The sequence below is a fragment of the Rhinatrema bivittatum genome, chromosome 1 (genome assembly GCF_901001135.1).
Source record: "Rhinatrema bivittatum chromosome 1, aRhiBiv1.1, whole genome shotgun sequence".
Lineage (NCBI taxonomy): Eukaryota > Metazoa > Chordata > Amphibia > Gymnophiona > Rhinatrematidae > Rhinatrema > Rhinatrema bivittatum.
The window spans coordinates 648,975,949-649,001,232 of NC_042615.1; the positions used below are offsets into that span (position 1 = coordinate 648,975,949).

The 25,284-nt window shown below is 43.6% G+C and overlaps 1 protein-coding gene across 3 annotated transcripts in view; it reads right to left on the minus strand.

The window, feature by feature from the left end:
* ERAP2 (endoplasmic reticulum aminopeptidase 2) overlaps window positions 1-25,284 on the minus strand; it is a 258,175-nt gene that overhangs the window by 185,383 nt on the left and 47,508 nt on the right. For all 3 annotated transcript variants that reach the window (XM_029572856.1, XM_029572865.1, XM_029572875.1), the window contains exons 5-6: window positions 19,812-19,932; window positions 989-1,143 (exon numbers count right to left, since the gene is read on the minus strand). In XM_029572856.1, coding sequence (XP_029428716.1) covers window positions 989-1,143; window positions 19,812-19,932 — 276 coding nt within the window. The remainder of the gene's footprint in view (window positions 1-988; window positions 1,144-19,811; window positions 19,933-25,284) is intronic.

Here is a 25,284-nt window from a genome sequence, read left to right on the forward strand (position 1 = left end):
GGTGGATCCCTTGTCTGAGGTAGAGTTGGCGCTACCCGGGAGGGAAAACCCTCTCAGGTCCCTACCGTCGGGAGTCGAGGCTGAACTGATGCAGGGGCCAACAGGAGCTTCGCCAATACCAACCCCGTTCTCCACAGGTTGAGCCCTTGGGTGCGTGGGGCCAGCTGGTCTTAGGTGGGCCCCTGTGACTTTGGTGGAACCGCAGCTGGAAGCAAGGATGTGAATCAGCCCAAGGTCTGAAGCCAGAGAGTCACCAATAGCCGGTCCGGGGTCAGAAGCCAGAGACTGGTCGATAGCCGGTCCAGGGTCAGAAGCCAGAAGAACTGTCCGAAAGACCTGGGGATCGGAACAGGAACAGGACTAGGAGGCAGGAACAGGACTCGGAGGCAGGAACAGGACTCAGGAGACAGGAACCAAACTCAGAAGACAGGAAACGGACCAGGAGCCAAGAAACCAAGACAAGGTCTGGGTAGCAGACCTTGCTTAAATAGAGGAAAGCCAGGAGGAGTCCCAGGGAGGGGCCGCAACAATTTCCTGTCGTGGCCCCTTTAAATGTAGCAGAGAGAGCATACGCACGGCTCTAGCAGGCCCAGCTGGGGAGGAGCTGACATCAGGAAGGAAGGCCGGCCAGAGACATGGCCAGTTTCAGCAGTGGCTGAGACGGCCGCAAAGAGGGACGTCGGGGATGGCTGCCAGCTACTGCTAGCACCCTGGGAACGGCCCGACCGTGTTGGGAAATGACCGGTACTGGTTGCGGACTGCTGCGGCTGGCGGCCATAACTATTGCTTTTCCTAGAAATTAGATCCACATCTGGATTTGTGTGCACATTCTCAAAGACAAATATAAAGACTATAGCACTGTAGTACAGCTGCAGAACACACAAGAATCAAGGCTAAGTATGATATACTCTTTAATGTTCTTCATATGCTTAAGACTAAATAAGTTATCTTTTTGTAAATATACATGTGTTAAATCAATTTTTGTTACCTGATGGGCTAGTTCATGCCCTATTGTTTTGCTGACCCATAGCTTGTCAAAAACTGAAGATGTCTCAAGATCATATAGAAGATCTGCCTCTCTAAATATGATCAGGCCCCAATTCTCCATAGCTGCAGCATAAGAATCAGGTACTGCAACAAGGTCTGGAAAAAAGGTACATTAAAAACATAAGAAATGTAATGGTGGGTCAGACTAAAGTTCCATCAAGTCCAGTATCCTGTCTCCAAATGAGTTCAATCCAGGTCACAAGTACCCAGAAGGATTCCAAAAATAAATCCAACCCGTCTTACTCTGACCAAAAATAAGCAGTGGCTTTCCCAAATCTACATGGTTAATTGTAGTTTCTGGACTTTTCCTCCAGGAATTTGTCTAAATCCTTTTAAAACTCAGCTACACTAAATGCTTTCACCACATCTTTTGGCAATATAGTTTAATTGTGTTTTGGGTGTCAAAATACTTTCTCCAATTTGTTTTAAATGTGTTACCTACTAGCTTCATGAAGTGTCCCTTAATCTTAGTACTATTGGAAGGGGTAAACAACTATTCCCTATTTACTCATTCCATCCCACTCAGGATTTTATATCTTATCTCCTCTCAGCTCTCTTCCCCATACTGAAGATACTTAACCTGTTTGGTCTTTGCTCATAACTGTGCCATACCATCCCCTTTATCATTTTGGTCACCCTTCTTTACACCTTTTCTTGTTCCATGTTATCTTTTTTGAGATGGGGTGACTAGAACTGCATACATACTCAAGTTCTGGTCACACCATGGATCAATACAGAGGCATTATGATATCTTGCCCCATCATGTGATAGGGACAAGGTCATGTTGATACCATTTTGAAAAATGGTGTTGCAGGCCTGGAGCTAGGGGGCACTCCTGAATACCAATGATTTCAATTAGAGATATGGAGGGAGTTGGGGAGTAGGAATGGGGTCAAGGTTCTCCCCTAAACCACCAAGGTCCTTTTTTTAATTGCATGGGCTTCGGGGGCAGGGGTGGAGGGCATTGGACACCAGTGATATTTTAGTATTTGGATCAGAGGGTTCTTGGAAGGGATGGGGGCTTGGAGAAGATGCGGGGGATTTTGGATTAGGGGGAAGGGTTGGGGAAGGGCATGGGCCGCCACCGTACAGTTTGCCTAATTGTTTTTTTTATTTTGGTGGGTCAGTGCCACTTCAGAATGCAGCGGGAGGGGGGGGGGGTTCCAAAGACTCTTTGGGTGATTTTTGATCTTTGGGACTTGAGGTGTGATTTGGGCCACCTGGCTCTTTAATGTGATAGCCGCCCCAGCCAAGATGGGCCACCATAGTGCTATTAGGCCCCATACTGTGGCATGATTTTTGTCATGCATTTGTGCGGTGATAAAAAAAATTGTACCGAAGACCTGCCACAATAGTTTGTTGGGGAGGGGCTCTATATCATGTGGACGGCCACTCACATGATAAACTATCATGGCTTTGTAAATCTTCTTATAAGTATGTACCTGAAGCACATCTGCCATTTAAAACAGTGTTTTCCAATCAGTGTGTCTTCATACCTGATCAGGTATGCCATGGACATGTCATTGTTGCTTGATGCTCCGATCCAGGCCAGCACTTGGGCTCTGAACTCAGCACCTTAGAGCAACAAGAGTCAGCAGTGGTGGGTTTTAAATGTGTAGGAGCTCCTTTCTGAAAATATGTGTAATCACACATGCCTCCTCCTTGCTACAGCTTGAGCCATAGAGTATGGTATTTATTTATTTATTTATTTAAAAGATTTTATATACCGTCATTCGTAATTACATCATAAGAGTAATTATTAATGGGCAGCGGGCCAAGCATGGATAACTGGGTTCTGCTCTGTTTGGCACACGCAGTGTACACAGCACCTCCTCATCTTCTCCCTCATGAGCTTCCTCTATTGAGTCCTTCCAACCTCTGTCTTATTTCCGGGCTTAGTTAGTCAGGGAGTACTGGATGTGACTCACTCTGGGTGTTGAAAGGAGCAACAAATGGAGGAGCTCTGGATACCGTATGTGGCAGCCAAGGTAACTTAACTGAACCAGCTGCCCAATTCACACCGTCTCCCTTCTCCTGCACTTGTATATGGATAGAAATGGCCCATTGTAATGAATTCATGCATGTCTCTACCCCCTCTCTCTGTTTTAAAATTTGGAAGAGTAACTGGTTGGGCTTTTAATGCTTTCCTAGCTCTTCTTTTGACCATATGAGTCCTTTCCATGTCTACATTGCCTGCCCTGAAGAGTCTTAATGTAGCTATGCCTTGGGCTTGAAAAAGTTGGGAAACTGATTTAGACTCTCGGTCCCCTAGTCTCTCCTCTTGCAATTCCTCATAATCAACTAGGGATTTAACTACTTTGAATACTTTTGCATCATATGCAAATTTGATCACCACTCCCTTTTCCAGATCATTTATAAATATATTAAAAAACACAAGTCCCAGTGCAGATCTCTAGGGCACTCCACTAATTACCTTTCTCCATTGAGAGAAATGACCATTCAGTTCTATTCTCCATTTCCTATCTTTTAGGAAAGCGTAAGCACTATGTTATAGTGTGTCCACTATGAACGCATACCCTCTAGTGTCTTCTAGCGGTTCCTTGAGTACACCCACTAAAGAACGCCACAGGATGAGGGTAGAATGAGGGTTGATTTTTATTTTTTTTTTACTTTTTAATTCTAGCTGCACCAATACAAAGCGGCATATGGTAATGCTTCAAAGAGAAAACCCCAGCAGCTCAGCACAAATGTCTTTCTCCCCAAGTCTGTTATATTATTGTTCTATGCAACTTGGCATTGTCGTTCACTTTGTCATTTATAGACGTGAGACAGAATATCAAGTCAAAGAAAATAAATGAACACTACAGGTCCAAACCCCACAACCACAGGGTATGTGTTATTGTTTGCAAGGTTTTGGGTGGACCCTTGGACACTGTGGCAGATGACCAAGCCCATGGGGGGATGTCCCGTGAGGGGCCACAGGTCAGGCTCAGCTTTAGGACACACAACACAGAATTATCTTTTATTAAACAGAGTTGAGAAGCCACCAGAGGTGGCAGTAGTGAGTAGAGATGAAGCCCAGCTGGGCTTGTAGTCCCTCAGGACACTGGAACAGCGATCCCTCAATAGCTGTGCTGTAGTGGAGAGAAACTGAGATAGAGAGTACAGTGGAGCATACACAGGGTTCTGGTATAGAGCCTCGTTGGTTGATTACTCACAAGCGGTTTCTCCCGGAAGGTAACACAGAAGCTGGAATAGAGGCAGGCCCTCGAGGAGCGAGTACCTGGTTCCAGGGAACAGCTCTGAGAGAATATAGATGGTAACTCACTGATGGTGTAGGCAGCGGTTTCTTAAAAGCAGAAGTGGGCTCAGGCAGTGAGTCCGGGAACATGGGCCCTCGAGGAGCGAGTACCGGTTCCAGACAGCGACCTGAAAGAAAAGAGAGAGGCCCCCCGAGGAGCGGGTACCCCGATAGAGTAAATCCCATTAAGGAGAGGCAGAGTAGCTAGGTACGGAGAATGAATCTCATCCGTAAGGAGACCCTTGCTAACTCGAATAGCTAGCAAACAGAGTAGGCTTTTGTATCTGGGATGCGTGATGTCATCACAGGGGGACGCCCCTGAGGTTCGCGCCAAAGAAGGAATAAGAAGCAGGGCCGCGCAGCGCGCACGCCCTATGGTAGCTGAACAACATGGCGGGATGCAGCGCCCGAGCTGAACCGGGGACACCGGAGAGGACGGCAGGCAGACGCCGCAGCAGCCAGACATCCATCAACCGTGGGAGGAGTCGCCAAAGAGGTAAGGAGGGCGGAGTGGAGATGTTGGGCAGCAACAGTCGTAACAGTATGTGCTGGAGAGCTATACTTCCTGGCGAGCACCTTTAAGGATCCATTGCTGTCTCCATCTAAAACCAGCAGGGGGCATTGTGAGTTGCTTGAACTATCTATCCAGTTCTCTCAGCTCTGTACTCTTCATGTCCCCCCCTAGTGGCCACCTTGTTTGCTGCATAGACATGTATTTATACTCAGGCCTTTCCTCATTCAATTCCTAAATCTTGGCCCTTGTACTCTGGTTCCGTCCATATTGCCTGAATCCAGAAGACTTCTTTATCTCCAGTTTCTACTTTCAGCATTCCTACCTGATCTCTTTTCTGTTCCTGTATTCCTGGTGTGTTCTAGCTCCTCACTTTTTTCCAAAGTTTTGAGCTCTTTGCTTGTATTGGGGACTACTCCCATTCCTGGTGCCTTTTTGGCCACCAACACCTAAGGCTCAACCTGAGAGGAAGGTGGCTGGCATAGGTAGAAGATGCCCAGCTTTCCTGCTCTCACTGAGATTGGCTTGGATTTGCTTCTCCAAACTCACTGACGACTACCATCGCATCAAGCTCTGGTCAATATGGCCCCCACTGAGCTGACCACATGTTTAGCAGCCTAGGGTAAGCTCCTGGGAAAGATGAACCAATGCTTAGGAGACAAGAATCAACACTTGGTAAGCCTGCAGAAGAAAGAAAATGAGCTCGATCTGAATATTCACCCTGGGTTCCCTGGATTACAGTCACAGAAAGTGCCTCTTTCCGCTCCTATACCTCCTGCAAACTGTGGAGTGTCTGCTTAAGGAGCCCCAGGTGAAAACCCCTCTGTGCTTAACTGGAGATCTAAAATAATGCCTGGGCTTTCTGAATCAGTGCTGTAGAGCCTTTACCCTGCAGGTCTCCTGTTTTCTTGATTATAAGTCAAGAATGGCATATGTAATATCTCTACTAACTGGGGAGGCTTTGGCTCTATGGAACTGAGCCTTATTGGCACTCACTTTTCTCAGTGGAGAAAGATCACAGGAAGCTGCTGGGGCTTTGCTCATATTGTGCTGGTCTCAGACACATGGTCAGAAATTGTCCACGTAAACTTGGTCTGGTCAATGTTCATCAGTGGCTTCACAGAAGCAAATTGCTTTGGACCTTGTTTATGTTTCCCTTATTCATATGGCCCAGCATCTCTCAGTCTCAGTCTGCATGCATTGGTCATTGGGATTATCGAAGACCCTAGCCCTCATCGACTCCAGGCAGCGGGCAATTTCATTAGCTTGGAATTTGTCCATTTGCATGGAATTCCCTATTTGACCCAATCCTACACCAGTCTTAGTTGTCATCATTGATGGTTGGCTTTTGAACTAAGGGGAGGGGGAGAAAAGGGTCACAGTGGACCTGAATTTATTAGTGGGTACATGGCACACTGAAATATTTCATTCTGGGTCCTCGAATAACCTTCCTGCATGGTTTCTCCTGGAGTTTACCGTGGCAACAGTTACATAAGTCACTCATTGACTGGCTTTCAGGACAGATTGTCTCTTGATTTCCTTCTTGCTTCTCTTCTTGTGTTCTGGACCTAGTGTCTATAGCTTACATTCTTGTGGCTTCTGTAGTGGAGATACCCTGGAGCTTCCAGTACTGTACTATGTTTTTGCAGATGTTTTCAGTAAACTGCAAGCAGAAATGTTCCATAGGCACTGGGAGTACAATTATGCCATTGAACTACTTCCTGTAAACATGCCACCATATGGCACTTGTCAAGCCCAGAAACTAAGGCCATGTCCAAATATATTTGGAAAATCTGTCTTGAGGCTTCATTTGACCATTAAAATGCCCTGCTGGCACAGGATTCTTTTTTGAACAAAAGAAGGATGGTTCCCTTAGGCCCTGTGTTGATTACCAGGGCTTCGATAACATTACAGTTAAGAATCATTATTTCCTGCTGCTAATCTCTGAACTTTTTGATAGATTTAAGGTGCCCAGATGTTTATCAAGCTGAACTTGTAGGGGTCCTATAACCTCATTCAAATCCAACAGAGTGATAAGTGGAAGATTCCCTTCAATACCAAGGATGATTACTACAAGTATACAGTCATGCCCTTTGGACTTTGTAACACTCCTGCCATATTCCAAGCCTTTGTCAATGATGTCTTTCGAGACCTCCTCTCCTAGTATGTAGTGGTCTGCCTTGAAGATGTCTTGATCTTCTCCCCAGACCTAACTATCCATAGGCAGCATGTAGTGGAGGTCTTTTCTCCTCTTTGCTAGCACCAAATTTTCACCAAATTTGAGAAGTGTATTTTTGAACAAGTTAATTTCTTGAGATATGTAATCTCGGCTTGAGTTTTTGAGATGGACCTGGAAAAGGTAACCACAATATTTAATTGGCCAATACTTGTGGGTCTCAAGGCACTCCAATGTTTTCTGGGCTTTGCTGTTATTGGCAATTTATCCAAAATTTATCCAAGGTAGTGGCTCCACTTATGGCCCTTGCATGTAAGGGAATGCCAAAGAATTCTTGGAACCCCTTAAGTTCAGCAGGCCTTCAAAGAACTGAAGCAATTCTTTTCAACAACTCCAATTCTGCATCACCTGATCCAGTCAAGCCTTTCAACTTAGAAGTGGATGCCTCCAAAATTGGTGCAAATGCAGTCTTTTTTTTTCAGAATAATTTTTATTGAAATAAGACTTGCACTGTATACAAAAAGAACAGAGTACATGGTATTATTGAGGTGGAAGACAATGATAGTAAAACATACTGTGGTGGAAACCCCCGAGTACACAAATCGGGAGAACTTCCTCCCCCAAGACTCCAGGCAGTGTCATAACCTCACTACAAGTCACCGTTTTGTAAAAGTCAAACACCCCTATCCCTACAAACAAACCAAGCAGACCTTCGAGGGGTCTTGCTCAGCCATACCAACATACAATCCACTGACTTCTCAAAACACAAACATACCCAGGCACACAACGCATTCATCCTCTCACTTTCACACAATCCCTACCCATCCCACCCTGCCCCTAGAGACCAAGGAGACCACTGCCAGGTTAAGTTAACAGAGGAAAATCGGGTGTTCCATGGAAAAAAGGGCAAGCCCATGAAGCAGCCCCTACACTTCAAATATATAACAGCCAAAACATCTTATAACACGTCTGTAAGCAGGCTGCAACCATACCTAGCAAAAATAAGGTATCAAAGAGCAGAAATTATGACCATTTAGTTTGATACCCAGTAGCAAGAAGACTGTTTTATATATTGGAAGGTAGTAATTGAAAACAGATAGCCCAGCTTTCACAATATCTCTTATCTGGTTTCCTTTGCCTCACGGTAAAGTCCAACCACTCCATCTGCAAGGCAGATGCCATCCGGTGGTGCCACACTAATATGGGGGATGGGTTCAATCCAATTAGACAAAATCGTATGACACACTAAGAGAACAGCAAAGCATCCAAAGTGGTCCTGTGAGGTATGGCATGGCCTCAGAGCGTCCTTCAAGCCTGACAGAAGAAGCCTGCTAGTCTTCTGAACCGTCGCACCAGTACATTGTGAGATAAACGCAAGTACCGTAGACCAGAATACCTCGAGACTGGAACAAGTGAAAAGCCGATGTGTCATGGTACCATCCATTTGGGCACATTTTATGCATAATGAAGTTGGGAGTCGACCCAGTTGAAATCTGCGAACATCATCACAAATTGTATGATGTAGGATCTGGAACTGTAGTTCTCAGAGACCCAATTTTTGAATGTGGGTATGCAGAGTTTTGAAACAAGACAGTAAATATGGTCCTGTGATTGGCTCGTCCAATGCTGTAGGCCAGGGATGGGCAATTCCAGTCCTCGAGGGCCGCAAACCGGTCGGGTTTTCAGGATATCCCTAATGAATATGCACGAGAGATTTGCATGCACTCTGCCTCAGTCATATGTAAATCTTTTTCATGCATATTCATTAGGGATATCCTGAAAACCAAACCGGTTTGCGGCCCTCGAGGACCGGAATTGCCCACCCTTGCTGTAGACCAATAAGAGGTTAATGAATCCAGGTGGCGTATTTGCTTATAGCTTTTGCCCAATTTGCTCCAGCCTGTTATAGAGTTGTGGGAGTATGCCATGTCGAATACCATCTTAGCAAACGAGGATTCTGATAGAAATGTCTCTCTTGCCTAATAGAAGGACTGCAAATAGTGGCGCGCTTGTAGGTAACTGAAAAAGTGTCGAGATGGTATTTGAAAAGTTCAAGCTAATGTAGAAAAATCAAGCACGTTTGGAGCCTCAGCTTCATAAAAATGGAAGATGAACGGCAGTCCATTGCGGGCCCAGAAGCTGAAAATAGCACTGCAGTCATGTCCAGGTAAAAAGTCCAAGTTTCCCATTAAAGGGAGCAGTAGAGAGACGGTATCAGGCAAGTCCTTCAGAGTTCATAACCATTTCCAGGCATGCAGGCATGGGTAGAGCATCACTTTTGGGATATCCAAACTGCGCAGGGTCGTTGGGCGAGCCTGCAAGAGAAATAGGGGGTACCAAGTTGCTGTCATGCTAGCAAGCAGGCCAGCTTCACAGTAATAGTAACAACCAGTGAGCCATTCCCCCACAAAACTTAATTGATATGCAGCATTGTATAGTCGAAAGTCTGGCAAACCGAGATCCCCCGTCTCCCTAGAGCATTCAAGGGTCCGATAATTTATTCATGCCCTCTTACCTGCCCAAATACATTTTTGGAAGGCAGACTGAAGCCGTTGCAAATCTTTACCCAGTAGCCAGCAAGGGAGCATATGTAGTTTGTACAGAGGCTTGGGGACAATCGTCATTTTCAGAAGGGCACAGCTTCCAAATAATGACAGGGGCAGCGATTGCCATGCTGCTAACTGTGCCCCTATGTCTTTGAGCATTTCCCGTATGTTGAACACATAAAGAGCAGTTAAATCTCTGGGTATCCAGACCCCCAAATATTTGAGCTTATTTGGAGCCCAAGAGAAGGGAAACGTTCCCAACCAGATTTGTTGTAACTTGGGGTCTAAAGCCAGTGCTTCTGTTTTAGAAAAATTGATGCATAACCCCGCCATGTCATGAAATTGAGAATTTTTTTTATTATAGCAGGAATATTACAGCGGGGATGGCCCACAAACAAAAGGATATCATCAGCAAACATAGTCACTTTTAAGAGATGGTTCCCAATGCTCATGCCCCAAAACTCTTTGTCTCGTCTGAGTTTTGAGGCCAGGGGTTCTATCACCAAGACAAACAAAACGGGTGACAGTGGGCAACCCTGGCGTACCCGCAGTATAAAGAAAAAGGTGCCAACAGGGAACTGTTTATGAGTCAAGCACTTGGGTTATTGTAAAGAGTTTCCAGCCATGTCATAGAGTCCCCAGAAAAGCCATAGTTATGCAGGGCCCAAAACATGTAATCCCATGACAAGGAATCAAATGCTTTTTCTGCATCCAAGCTTAAGATCAATGCTTCAGCTTGGGGGTGATAACTGAGAGCTGCTATCAGCCTGCGCACATTTTGTGCCCCTTGCCTACCTTTAAAGAACCCTGTTTGATCTGAGTTAGTCATTGAGGGAAGTATAGTATTCAACCGAGCTGCTAACACTGCCGCTAGGATTTTGATATTGGCATTGATTAGCAAAATAGGGCGATAAGACCCTACTTCATAGGGATCTTTACCTTTTTTTGGTAGGAGAACAATAGTGGACTGGTTATCTGTCAGGTTTATGGATTTACTAGAGATAAGACTATTGTAGTATGACACTTGGGCCAGCAGAAGAGGGAACTTCAATATTTTGTAAAATTCAGGCCCCAGGCCATCTTGGCCAGCCACCTTACCAAGCTTCAAGCCCTGTATTACTGAGTATATTTCCCCATCTTTAATAGGCGCATTTAGTGTCGTCATTTGATCACTAGATAACTTCGGCCAGGGGAGGTCATGAAAAAAGGTATTTGAGGTTTCAATATTCCTAGACTTCTTGCGGTATAAGGCACTGTAATATTCTAAGAAACTAGATGTAATATCCGCCAAGGAGGTCCTGTAGTTGCTGTCCCCACCCCAGACACCTGCTATGGTCAACTTTGGATCGCAAGCTCATACCAAATTCGCCAATAATTTGCTCGGTCTATTTCCATGTTTGTATAATTGGTATTGTTAGTAACGCAAGGATTTAGAGGCCCTCTGATATAAGAACATAAAAACATAAAAAAATGCCATACTGGGTCAGACCAAGGGTCCATCAAGCCCAGCATCCTGTTTCCAACAGTGGCCAATCCAGGCCATAAGAACCTGGCAAGTACCCAAAAACTAAGTCTATTCCATGTAACCATTGCTAATGGCAGTGGCTATTCTCTAAGTGAACTTAATAGCAGGTAATGGACTTCTCCTCCAAGAACTTATCCAATCCTTTTTTAAACACAGCTATACTAACTGCACGAACCACATTCTCTGGCAACAAATTCCAGAGTTTAATTGTGCGTTGAGTAAAAAAGAACTTTCTCCGATTAGTTTTAAATGTGCCCCATGCTAACTTCATGGAGTGCCCCCTAGTCTTTCTACTATCCGAAAGAGTAAATAACCGATTCACATCTACCCGTTCTAGACCTCTCATGATTTTAAACACCTCTATGATATCCCCCCTCAGTTGTCTCTTCTCCAAGCTGAAAAGTCCTAACCTCTTTAGTCTTTCCTCATAGGGGAGTTGTTCCATTCCCCTTATCATTTTGGTAGCCCTTCTCTGTACCTTCTCCATCGCAATTATATCTTTTTTGAGATGCGGCGACCAGAATTGTACACAGTATTCATGGTGCGGTCTCACCATGGAGCGATACAGAGGCATTATGACATTTTCCGTTTTATTCATCATTCCTTTTCTAATAATTCCCAACATTCTGTTTGCTTTTTTGACTGCCGCAGCACACTGAACCGACGATTTCAATGTGTTATCCACTATGACACCTAGATCTCTTTCTTGGGTTGTAGCACCTAATATGGAACCCAACATCGTGTAATTATAGCATGGGTTATTTTTCCCTATATGCATTACCTTGCACTTATCCACATTAAATTTCATCTGCCATTTGGGTGCCCAATTTTCCAGTCTCACAAGGTCTTCCTGCAATTTATCACAATCTGCTTGTGATTTAACTACTCTGAACAATTTTGTGTCATCTGCAAATTTGATTATCTCACTCGTCGTATTTCTTTCCAGATCATTTATAAATATATTGAACAGTAAGGGTCCCAATACAGATCCCTGAGGCACTCCACTGTCCACTCCCTTCCACTGAGAAAATTGCCCATTTAATCCTACTCTCTGTTTCCTGTCTTTTAGCCAGTTTGCAATCCATGAAAGGACATCGCCACCTATCCCATGACTTTTTACTTTTCCTAGAAGCCTCTCATGAGGAACTTTGTCAAACGCCTTCTGAAAATCCAAGTATACTATATCTACCGGTTCAACTTTATCCACATGTTTATTAACTCCTTCAAAAAAGTGAAGCAGATTTGTGAGGCAAGACTTGCCCTGGGTAAAGCCATGCTGACTTTGTTCCATTAACCCATGTCTTTCTATATGTTCTGTGATTTTGATGTTTAGAACACTTTCCACTATTTTTCCTGGCACTGAAGTCAGGCTAACCGGTCTGTAGTTTCCCGGATCGCCCCTGGAGCCCTTTTTAAATATTGGGGTTACATTTGCTATCCTCCAGTCTTCAGGTACAATGGATGATTTTAATGATAAGTTACAAATTTTTACTAATAGGTCTGAAATTTCATTTTTTAGTTCCTTCAGAACTCTGGGGTGTATACCATCCGGTCCAGGTGATTTACTACTCTTCAGTTTGTCAATCAGGCCTACCACATCTTCTAGGTTCACCGTGATTTGATTCAGTCCATCTGAATCATTACCCATGAAAACCTTCTCCATTACGGGTACCTCCCCAACATTCTCTTCAGTAAACACCGAAGCAAAGAAATCATTTAATCTTTCCGCGATGGCCTTATCTTCTCTAAGTGCCCCTTTAACCCCTCGATCATCTAACGGTCCAACTGACTCCCTCACAGGCTTTCTGCTTTGGATATATTTAAAAAGGTTTTTACTGTGAGTTTTTGCCTCTGCAGCCAACTTCTTTTCAAATTCTCTCTTAGCCTGTCTTATCAATGTCTTACATTTAACTTGCCAATGTTTATGCTTTATCCTATTTTCTTCTGTTGGATCCTTCTTCCAATTTTTGAATGAAGATCTTTTGGCTAAAATAGCTTCTTTCACCTCCCCTTTTAACCATGCCGGTAATCGTTTTGCCTTCTTTCCACCTTTCTTAATGTGTGGAATACATCTGGACTGTGCTTCTAGAATGGTATTTTTTAACAATGACCACGCCTCTTGGACATTTTTTACTTTTGTAGCTGCTCCTTTCAGTTTTTTTCTAACAATTTTTCTCATTTTATCAAAGTTTCCCTTTTGAAAGTTTAGCACGAGAGCCTTGGATTTGCACACTGTTCCTTTTCCAGTCATTAAATCAAATTTGATCATATTATGATCACTATTGCCAAGCGGCCCCACCACCGTTACCTCTCTCACCAAGTCCTGTGCTCCACTGAGAATTAGATCTAAAATTACTCCCTCTCTCGTCGGTTCCTGAACCAATTGCTCCATAAAGCTATCATTTCTTCCATCCAGGAACGTTATCTCTCTAGCGTGACCCGATGATACATTTACCCAGTCTATATTGGGGTAATTGAAGTCTCACAAGACGCTGGTGCAGGATTAAAGTTTAATCACCAAGAAATGTTGTTAGAGTGTTTACACAATTAAACATCAAACACATATAAGGATTTAAACTGGCAACTCCATGAATTTCAAGTAATACTTTAAACTCGGTCCCCGAGGGGGACCCCGAGGGGGACCGAGTTTAAAGTATTACTTGAAATTCATGGAGTTGCCAGTTTAAATCCTTATATGTGTTTGATGTTTAATTGTGTAAACACTCTAACAACATTTCTTGGTGATTAAACTTTAATCCTGCACCAGCGTCTTGTGACACTTGCTTATGTGCAAGGCTTTGCTTCTTCTCTTTCTGGTAATTGAAGTCTCCCATTATTACTGCACTACCAATTTGGTTAGCTTCCCTAATTTCTCTTAGCATTTCACTGTCCATCTCACCATCTTGACCAGGTGGACGGTAGTATACCCCTATCACTGTAGTCTTCCCTGACACACAAGGGATTTCTACCCATAAAGATTCAATTTTGTATTTAGTCTCATGCAGGATGTTTATCCTGTTGGACTCTATGCCATCCCGGACATAAAGCGCCACACCTCCTCCCGACTGCTCCTCTCTGTCATTGCGATATAATTTGTACCCCGGTATAGTACTGTCCCATTGGTTATCCTCTTTCCACCATGTCTCTGAGATGCCAATTAAGTCTATGTCATCATTTACTGCTATACATTCTAATTCTCCAATCTTACTTCTTAGACTTCTGGCATTAGCATACAAACATTTCAAAGTTTGTTTTTTGTTTGTATTTTTATTCTGCTTTTTAATTGATAGGGATAAGTTAGAATTTTTTAGCTCAGGTGAGTTTTTAGTTACAGGCACTTGGACTACTTTTCTAATTATTGGAACCTCACTGTCGGGATGCCCTAATTCTAATGCATCATTAGTATCCTTTAAAGATACATCTCTCCGAACCATGCGCTGCTGAGCGACTGTCGGCTTTCCCCTTTGTTCTAGTTTAAAAGCTGCTCTATCTCCTTTTTAAAGGTTAGCGCCAGCAGTCTGGTTCCACCCTGGTTAAGGTGGAGCCCATCCCTTCGGAAGAATTCAAGGCTTCATGGGTGCAGTTGACTTCTAGTTTACTAGATTCAGACACGTCTAGTATATGTCGTGTCTGGGCTTTTTTTTAACTCATCGGTAAGGCGTAGTATGTCATCATTTCGCTTCCTGTTTCTTTTAGCCACGTACACGATAATATTACCCCACATTACTGCCTTCCCTGTAGCCCACAAAGTGGTTGGAGTGATTTCTGTAGTGGAATTCAAACATATGTATTCTTCCCAGCACTCCTTTACATGTGCCTGGAAAAGTTTGTCAAAAAAAAGGTCTGGGGGCATACGTCACGAGAAGGGAACCCTGGGCTACTTCCCACCTCCAGGCTAATCAAGAAGGGAGCATGGTTGGATAGCAATATTGTACCTATAGTGGCCGCTTTTGCTCTAGGGAAGACTTGGTCGGAAAGCAGAAAATAGTCCAGGTGGGAGTAGGAGTGGTGAGGGTGTGAGAAAAAAGTGAAGTCTTGCTCCCCAGGGTGTAATACCCAGAACACGTCTAACAGGTTCAATTCCTGGCCTACAAAATTCACTCCCATGTGCTGATATTTGCTTTCTATGGGCTTGGGTGATTTGCAGTCCACCTGTTTATTCATATCAGTATTAAAATCCCCCTCTACCACTAAGGCACAGTCTGACAGATCAGCAAGGATTCCTACTATGTTAGTGAAAAAAACATGGGAGTAGTCCTTGGGGGCATAGACATTGCAAAAGGCATTCCTTTGATGATATAGCGTCCCTGAACAATGACAAAGCAGCCTTCCACATCTTGCCACAATCTATCTAGCTGAATCGTTACCCCTGATGTAAATGAGGCGTAATAGCAGCGGCCCACCCATTCTCTCCTTAGTTTGGCATGTTCTATGTCTGTCAAATAAGTCTCCTGTAAGAATACCACCTGAGAGCGCAGGCATTGGAACAGGGATAATAGCTTCCTCCTTTTAATTGGCGAATGTATTCCATCTACATTCAATGAGGTAATTTTGACCATAGCCATTTCAGTTGTCAAGGAGGGCAGTCTTTCACCAATATAGATTGGAATGTCATACCTTTGGAAGATACTAGGGCTCCCCAGCCTAAGCCCCAGGAAAAGTGTATAAATACCAAAATACTGCAGTGCTCCCCAGCCTAAGCCCCAGGAAAAGTGTATAAACACCAAAATACTGCAGTGCACACCAAGAAACAAAATGCTCCACCTTGATCTCTTTGTATATTCCCCCCTTACCCCCCGGTCCCAACCCCCATGCAACTACTCACACAAAATCCACACTCAAACATACACCATACACACCGTCATAGGAGAAAAACCCATGCAATTTGCTCCAAGAAGCTCAAGGTGCCAGCACATTCCTATCTAAAGACAGACAGGTTGTGCAGGATCCTTCCTCCGGCCCCCTTCCACTCCATTGCCATCCCACTAAAATGTGGAATGCAACAGGAACAAGATTTCATGAAAATGGGGTGAACCAAGCATGATCAACTTTCACGGCACCCTCCGATTGAGAATAAGATGGGCTGCGACATCAACGCTGACATGTGATAAACAATAAACCTGAGAATAGAGGTCAACAGCAGAATGTAGTCACTTCATAACGTTAAAACCACCAGGACTTAATGAGCAGTAGTGAGAAAGCATCAGAAACATCCAACACAGAGCAGCTCTACACATCAGGTGGCTTCTGCCTGATCCAAAGATGTTAAGAATACAGTTGCTTCCTCCTTCTTGATGAAAAAGAGAACCTTATTATTGTGCTGTACCTGTAGCTTAGCAGGAAACATCAGTGCAAAGGGCATCCCCCATTTGTACAGCTTAGAGCACGCTGGCGACATTTCTATTCTTTGCGTTGTGATCGCAGCTGAAAAATCATTAAACAACAGAATCCAGTGACCCTGTGTTGTGGGTTTGACATGTTGTGGACCCTTGGTTGCTGTATTGATGACTCCTCCCACGGGGAGGAGCCCTGTGGGGAAAATAAGCAATAGGCTGCCTCTATAGTAAAGACCACAGAGAGTATGGAAGCTTTATTATACAGAAGTAGGAAATGCCCTAGGAGCGGGCTGCATTCCTCAGCCAGTGGAGTAGGTTTCTGATGAATAAGTTCAGTCCAGGCACTGAGTTGTATCAAGTGCAGAGAAGGTCTCACCAGAAGCTGGAAGTGAAGGGTCCAATAGTGGTCCGCGTAGAGGGATAGACCGAGAACCCAGTCACAGATGACGTAGTCAGCGATGATAGATCCGGTAGTGGTCCACGGAGCAGAGTACGCCAAGAATATATTCTGTGGTGAGACAAGGCAGAGACACTAAAGAGAGAAGGTACTCACGAAGGCTGATAGCTGTAGGAGAGGTGACCTCTGCAGCTTGGAGGTAGAGATGATGCAAGGCCCGGAGCGCCAGAGCCAAGATGTCATCTGTAGATGCAAGTTTAACCCAGGTTTAACCCAGGAGGAAGGCATTAGGATTAGGGGAAACAAAACCTCCCTATTCTCTGTTCTTTTGTTTTGTTTTTCTTCATTTTTCATGAGTATAAGCTCAGCCGTCAGCCCTGGCTGAGAGTACAACTGGGTCTCCAGCTACGTGGGGAAGAGGGTGAAACCCTTCACCGCCAAGCCTCTCTGGTTCTTCAACCACTTCACCTTTTTTTCTTTTAAGCCATGCCTGAAAAGGCTGCTGGACTATGGCGTGCAACTGAGGGAATGACCCATTGGTGTCACCTCATGAATACGAGCGTGTGATAAACTTCTCCTTTTCTTCTCAATCTTCCTCTTTTTTACTACAAGCAATCCCCAGTAGGGAAGTGCATATTCATCATCTGCTGGAGACAGAGAATATTGGCAGGTTGATCTTGAGGCAGGGCTATATATCCATGATGTCAGCTTTTACTCCATCTCCTGGTAGAGGTGCATAACCCACTTGTGGGGATTGGCCTGCCTGAGTGCAGAAGAAGCATAAATTACACCAGTTTTCAAAGTGAACTATTCATACACAAGTACACCTGCTAATTTGAACACAGAAATTTTCCAGGAAAATATGGGGTAGATTTTAAAAAGGATGCACGATTTTATAACATATGTGTGCTGGCACGCGCATATTATACAATCCAGGTCGGTGCGTGTATAATTTAGCGAATTCGCGCAGCGACGCATCGTCGGGTTTCTTCAGTTCCCTCCCAGTCCGCTCCAATTAAGGAGTGGACTGGGAGGGAACTTCCCTACCCCCTACCCTAACCTTCTTTCCCCTTCCCCTTTCCTACGTGCCCTATCCCTATCCTAGCCCCTCCCATTTTATTAACTTACTTTTTGCTCCTGCAAAGGAGCAGGAGCAAGTTGCGCGCAACAGCACCGCCCCACCCCCTGGACCGCCCCACTGCCAAGGCCCGGCTCTTGTGCACGTAACAGGGGTTATGTGTGCGGCTGGGCCCCTTTTAAAATGTGCGCGGGACGCACAAGGCCATTAAAAATCTGGCCTTATATGTGCACACTTTTGAAATGCAAAAGTATACGCTTGAGTGCAAACCCTGATGAAGTCAAAAGCTTTATTGTATTTTTTTGTCCAATATAGTTCAATTTAGCTTGTAATATTCTTTACTGATTTATGCTATGCTTGCTATGAGCAAAGATAAAAGCTAATATTTTAAATTATATTAAGAATGAAATGTATGTAACCAAGAATGCACAAGGTTATTGTTGCAGATGTGGACACCTTGAATTAAGGGGGAGTTGGCACTACCTACGGGGAGGAGCCCCACAGGTCTCCACCATTGGCAGGTGGAGCTGGCAGAAGCAGATGCCCAACTGGAGCTTCGCCAATACTAGCCCACATTCCCCTTAGGCTGAGCCCTCGGGTGCCAGGGGCCAGCTGGTCTTAGATGTGTGCCTCTAAGGTGGGAGCCATGAAGAAGGAAGGCGTTGCAGGCCAGCCCAAAGCAGCGGCAAGAGGACAGGCCAGATTCAGGCTGGAGGTCAGGGCAGGCGGAGTTCTTTCAGAGTCAGTGTCCCAGCAGAGGTCAGTGTCTAGGCAGTAGTCGGAGGCAGGCAGAGAAGAAGCAGAGTCAGAGTTCAAGCCAAGGTCAACACAGATCCAACCAAGGGGAATGAGGAGTGGACGGGAGGTAGAAAGACATAGGCAGGAAAAGAGGACACCAGAGGCTGGGAGAAGAGATGCTGAAGGCTGACCACGAAGAAGATGAAGACAGGATTCAGGAGTACAGACAGAGCACAGGAACCAGGAATGGGAACACAGGAACCAGGAACAGGAAAACCGCAGTGCCAACTCTCTCTACCAGGAGGTAGTGGACCTATTGTCAAAGCACTGGAAGGGCGACCAAGAAGGCCTTATACATGGAGGAGGATTTGAGGTCATTAGGAGGTGCCTCTGGTGGATTCTCGTCGCTGACCTTTTAAATAGTGTGCAGTTAGTGTGTGTGCACCCTGGGAAAGAGGAAGCCCAACGAGCAGCAGCCTCGAGAGGAGACCGCACCCAATGGCCCACCGCGTGGCAGAGAAAAGCTGAACTGGCATCGGTAGATGAGCAGGGCACGGAGTCACGCTGCCTTGGGAGTCGACTCTGGCATTGCGGAGTGTCAGGGACTGGCCTGGCCAGGAGGTGAGTGCAGCAGCTTCCAGGAGGCCGAGAGCTGCTAAGCGCAACAGCTCAACAGCTGTAAGACTTTTTACCTCCATGGACAAGTTAAAAGATAATTATAATTGGAAGAAAAAAGATGATATGATCTTTTCTTATCAGTAACAAAATGTGCTGTTGAAACTTAGGTCATGCTGATCTATTAAGTGATCATGATCTACAACATGTATTGCTGATTCATGCTGACTGTATATAAGTGATTGTGAGTACTGAATTCTGGGGAACGCCCACTGAGAGTTTGCTCCAAGTGTGGCTTTCCTTCATTGAAAATAAAAGTGGTAACGTACTGCAACAGATTTGTCTATTTTTTGTGGAGCAAATCAGAGGGAAATCTTAACACCTCCACAACCCCTCCCCAACCCTGCCCTAGAAATTCTTCAGAGTAAATTTACATTAATATATTGGACAGGTAATTTTATAACAGGTTATTTCCACAGGTAAGCACTGTTTTACTCAAGCAAATGTCTAAAAATTACACTCTCTCTCTGTTTCAGTTTTCACTGGTTCATCTGCTATGAATTTTTGTTTTAAGGCTTACCTTGTTTTGGAAGAGGATACGGGATATCAAAATACTGTTCATAGTACTCCAGTATCTTAATGGCTACCTCCAGTGCATATTGAGCTTGATTTATCTTGTCTGCAACAGTATATACCGATACCTATGGAATGAGAACAAGAAACTGAACACTGTATAGAGTTTTACTAGAAATAGAGCAACTTAAAGGATTGAGATACAAAGGATATTTTCCCCCATTAAAAAAAAATCAATAAAATAAAATCTAGAGTAAATATCTAAAAACCAGTCAGCATTCTATAACTTACATGTAGTATCTGAAGCAAAGAAATGTTTAATGTTTTATATATGTGCACATACCAATTGTCTCCCCTTTAAATCCTTGGAGATTTCACCTCATTCCCATCATTCTAACTTGACTGTGGCCACATTATCTTTTCTGTGACTCAGAGTGAAATTACCTTAGATTTCACAACAGTTTCAGATAACCAGGTTCTCAGAAATCAGATTGCTTATTTCTTCCCTTAAGAAAATAAAAAGCATCGTTGTGCCTTAATTCCTTAAAATGAGAGTTAGGGCATCAGGTTCTGGCCCCTTCTGCATCTCTGAAGATCTTCACAATTCTCTCTCAGGTTCCTTCCACTTCTGGCTATGTGAAGCAGATATCTCAGATGTATTGGATTTTAGACTGTATTCTCCCTTCTTTGTTTCTTTTTTGCATTTATTTTTGCTTGATGGCTGTCCTAAAGCATTCTGGATCACTTGTTTTCTCTTTATTTCTATTATTTATTTACTGAGGTACTACTATTTATACTCTGTATGTATTTCTAGGACATGTTTTTAATTGTTTATATTTATTAAATTTTAAATGTTGTATTTTCATTATTTTGTTTTGTAATTTGCTGTATTGTGTGTACTATTTTATTTTGTAAAATACTTTGATTTTACTATGGAAAAAAAGTTAAATAATAAACTAAACTAAACAGCTTATCTTTGAACCCACTTTCCAACATGAGGCAGAGGATATAATGTAGTGGAGTAAAATACATAAAGCTAGATATTCATATAATATAGGATTTTATTTAAGAAACGAGCTTTGTACAGGTAAATAGATATTGGTAGATCTCTGTCTATGTTACAGTGTGTATGCACTGTAACATAGACAGAACTATTGTTTTATGTAGTTAAGGTTATGGTTCTCATTTATGTCTGCCTCTGTTCCCAAGGTTGCAACTTTGATGCGCAGGAATCTTATGATCTGATTAAGAAATGAATGATTAAATCATAACTGTCTGAATCAAGAATTAGTTTAAGCCTGCACCTGGAGTATTAGATCATAAATGAAACAGCAATTGTTCTCCTTTTTTGTAGGAGATAAACATGTTATCCAGTTGAAAGAGTGAAAAACATCACATGATGCTCCATCTCAGATGAAGGACCAAAGGACATCTTGACCTTGGATCCAAAATGGTGGATAAGATTTAAGATGGAGGAAAGGGGCATATTATAGCTTACATCATACTGTCATGAACATAAAAACATAACAATTGCCATAGTGGGTCAGACCAAGGGTCTATCAAGCCCAGTATCCTGTTTCCAACAGTGGCCAATCCAAGTCACAAATTCCTGGCAAGTACCCAAACATTAAATAAATCTCAAGCTACTAATGCTTATTAATTAATAGCTTTTTATGGATTTTTCCTCTAGGAACTTATCCAAACTTTTTTAAACCTAGTTACATTAACTACTGTAACCACATCCTCTGGCAATGAATTCCAGAGCTTTCCTATGCACTGAGTGAAAAATAATTTTCTTTGATTTGTTTTAAATGAGCTACTTGCTAACTTCATGGAGTGCCCCCTAGTATTTCTTGTTTCAGTTAGTGAGAGAGCTCTGTCTTTGGCTGGACCAAAGCTGTGGAACTCATTGCCAGTTTCCATTCGTACTGAGGAAAATATTAAGAGTTTCAAAAAAATGATAAAAACCTGGTTGTTTGATCAGGCTTTTAATCATGCTGATTGATACCTCTTGGAATCTGGCTGCCTTCGATCTATTCAGCTGATTAACTACAGTGTAGTTTATTTTAGGTTTTAATTTTGGTTCTCTTTAATTTTAATTTAATTTTGGTGCTTTCTATTTAACATGTTTTATTATGGTTTTTTATGTTTAATTTTTAAAATTAATTTTTAAAATCAATTTATGATATTTTTAAATTGTGATAAGAATAGGGAATTGCAATTACTGTCCTAGGATAGTAACTAATTTAGGAAGTATTGGGTATTAATGTATGTAATGTGTTTGGTGATTGGTGTTTTTGATCTTGCTATTGTAAACCGACTTGATATGAATTTGAAAGTTGGTATATAAATCTGACTAAATAAATAAATAAATAAATATTATCTGAGAGTAAATAACTGATTTTTATTAACTTTTTCAAGTCCTTTCATGATTTTGTAGACCTCTATTATATCCCCCCTCAGTTATCTCTTCTCCAAACTGAACAGCCCTAACTTCCTTAGCCTTACCTCTAAGGGCAGCCGTTCTATGCCATTTCTCATTTTGGTCGCCCTTCTCTGCACTTTCTCCAGTGCAACTATACCTTTTTTGAGATGTGGCAACCAGAATTGCATAAAATATTCAAGAAGCCCCTTACACATTAAGAAAAGACCATTCTGTCAGAGAGCAATAGGATGCAATCAGAAACCTCAAATGAAACTTGGCTTAACTCCCAAAAACACACAGATGTCTAATAGAGAGATAAAAAAGTTTCTCTTAGACACTTTGCCAGAAGGGGCCATAGTGACCTTTCCACTACATTACAAGTCATCAGTTAGATGTCCCAGATAGCAATCCAAACTGAAGTTCTTTGTAAGCAGATACATTTTTTATAGTTTTCCAGAGAGAAAAGCAACAGGTTTTAATATTTATAAGTTCATACTTATAAACAGATTTTATAACATGTGCGCAGCACCCGATTTTATAACATGCACACGCTGCCGCACGCATGTTATAAAATCCAGGGTCAGCGCACGCAGTGGGGTGCACAATTAGCGCACCGAGCCAAGCAGCCTGCCTCCGTGCCCTCCAAGGCCGCTCCGAAATAGGAGCGGCCTCAGAGGGAACTTTCCTTCCGCCCCCCCGCACCTCCCCCTCCCTTCCCCTATCTAACCCACTCCCCAGCCCTAACTAAACCCCCTGTCCTTTATTGAAGAAGTTACGCCTGTCTCCAGGCAGGCGTAACTTGCACGCACCAGCTCTCCATCCCCCGGCCCGGTGGTTGTTCCAGAGGCCTCGGTCCCGCCCCCAGGCCGATGCCACGCCCCCGGTCCTGCCCCAGAACGCCCATTTTTTCAAGCCCCAAGACTTAGGAGCGTCCCGGGGCTTGCGCGCGCTGCCGAGCCTATGCAAGATAGGCTCAGCGCGCGCAGGGGGTGGCAGGGGTAGGTTTTTGAGGGTTGCGCGCGTATCTTACGCGCGCAACCCTTTGAAAATCTACCCCAGTGCTTGTTATGGTTTGTCAGAATACAAAAAGCAACAGGTATTCATTGTTTATAAGTTAGCTCTTATAAACATTTCTAAAATATAGAAAGATAGCTAGGCAAGAAGTCTGTGCTTATAGTCAGCTTTGCATAACTAAATGTAATAAATAGATTTGTAAGTATAAACACTATGGGGTAATTTTCAAAAGGAGTTATGCATGCAAATGTAACTACTATTGTATGAATTTTCAAAAGCCATTTACTCGAGTAAAGAACACTTACGTGAATCAATCCTATAGACAATTGAATGGCAAAAGTGGCATTGTGAGACTCAAAGTTGAAGGGGAGGAATATGTAGAGGCTGATGAGGAAAAAGCAAAATGCTTAACAAATATTTCTGTTTAATGTTCACTGTGGAAGGGCCTGGAGCAGGACCACGACCACGTAAAACTAACACAAATAAGATTGGAGGTGAGGTAAACCTCAATCAATTTTCAGAACAGTGTGTTTGGGTTGCGATCAGCAGTCCATGGGCTAGCCTCGCAGACTGCTACTCTCACCTCTACCCCGGTCCAGCGACGGAAGCCACCATTCAACACAGCCGCATGCTGCCATCCAAAGCAGCTGAGACATCACCGATGCTCAGTGGTGAGGCACATTCTCCCGAACCTGCGCAAATGTGTCTCATGACTAAATTCAAAGGGACTGCGGCAGGACAAACACCACAGCCACATCCACAGTACCCTTGTTTGGACATTTGCTTTATTCAGAAACTCTAGGGCCCTGCCACGCTTTTGTTTTTTTTTTCTTGTGCATGCACCACCAGGACTGGGGAAATCATTTTTATTTCTTGCAGCTTACACTGGTGTTTTGGGGCTGCTTGCATGCCTTTTGCAGTTTCTGGGGTTGCTGTTGTTATCAAAAGTGACATTCCACTATTGTTAGAGAAATATATATATATGTATATAGCTACTGTTCCTGTCTGTTACTATGGGACATTATTTTGCCACTATTTTGATTGCCATTGCATTTATGTCTCTTCGTCTTTAACAAAGAGTAAAGCTGTGTTGAAAGTTTCAGCGTGTCATGGTATATCTTGGGTCACTTCCTCAGGAACAGGGGTACTAACTGGGGTGCCTGGATCATTTCCCCCAGTATCTAAAGAACCTGCAACTCACATCTGGCCCTATTACACGAGGGCTGGTGGAGTCTTCTGCTGCAGCACACCTCCAGCTATTGGTGGCAGGTTTCTCCCGATGTCACCTTTTGGGGGTGCTACATATGCTTAAAATAGTCTTTGAACAATTACAAGAACAGTTGGGACAAGAAAGATCTGACTGTAAAAGTTTGGAAAAGGAACACAATCTTACCAAGAAAAAACCTGAGTCCCTTATCACTGAGAAAGACGAAGAGATGAGAACAATGTATGCCCAATGTTGACAAGAAGACATGAGGAATTCTATGCTTCTGTCTAGTTCTCTCAGTTTGGATCCTAAAAAGGGAGGTAGATATCGCCAGCCCTGGGACATGGCCTGTCCTTCAGCAAAGCAATCCAGAAGAGACTATCCCTTTGCTTGTGGCTCCACTTCTGTCTCTGGAATTGAATGAACTAGGGGAGAAAACCATTTGTTTGGATTTAGAAGCTACATCCTGAACCAAGAAACCCATAGGGATCCGAAGATTTTTTCGTGGCTGGTAACTCTGCAAACTCAAAAGCTTTGGAGGGGGGCTTAAGAGGGGGATACTGGTACGATTGGTAGTCCACAGGCTAGCCCTGCGGACTGCTGCTCTCACCTCTACCACGGTCCAGCAACAGAAGCTGCCATTCGACATGGCAGCACACTGCCATCCAGTGCAGCTGAGACTCCACCAATGCTCCGCAGCGAGACACACCTCCTGACTAGATTTAAAGGGACCATGGCAGGAAAAGCCCTGCAGTCCCACTTGATGAACTCATTAGTTTTGGCCTTAAAAGGCCCTTCCACCTTGCAACCAGCACCTTGGCAATAGGTCCACTA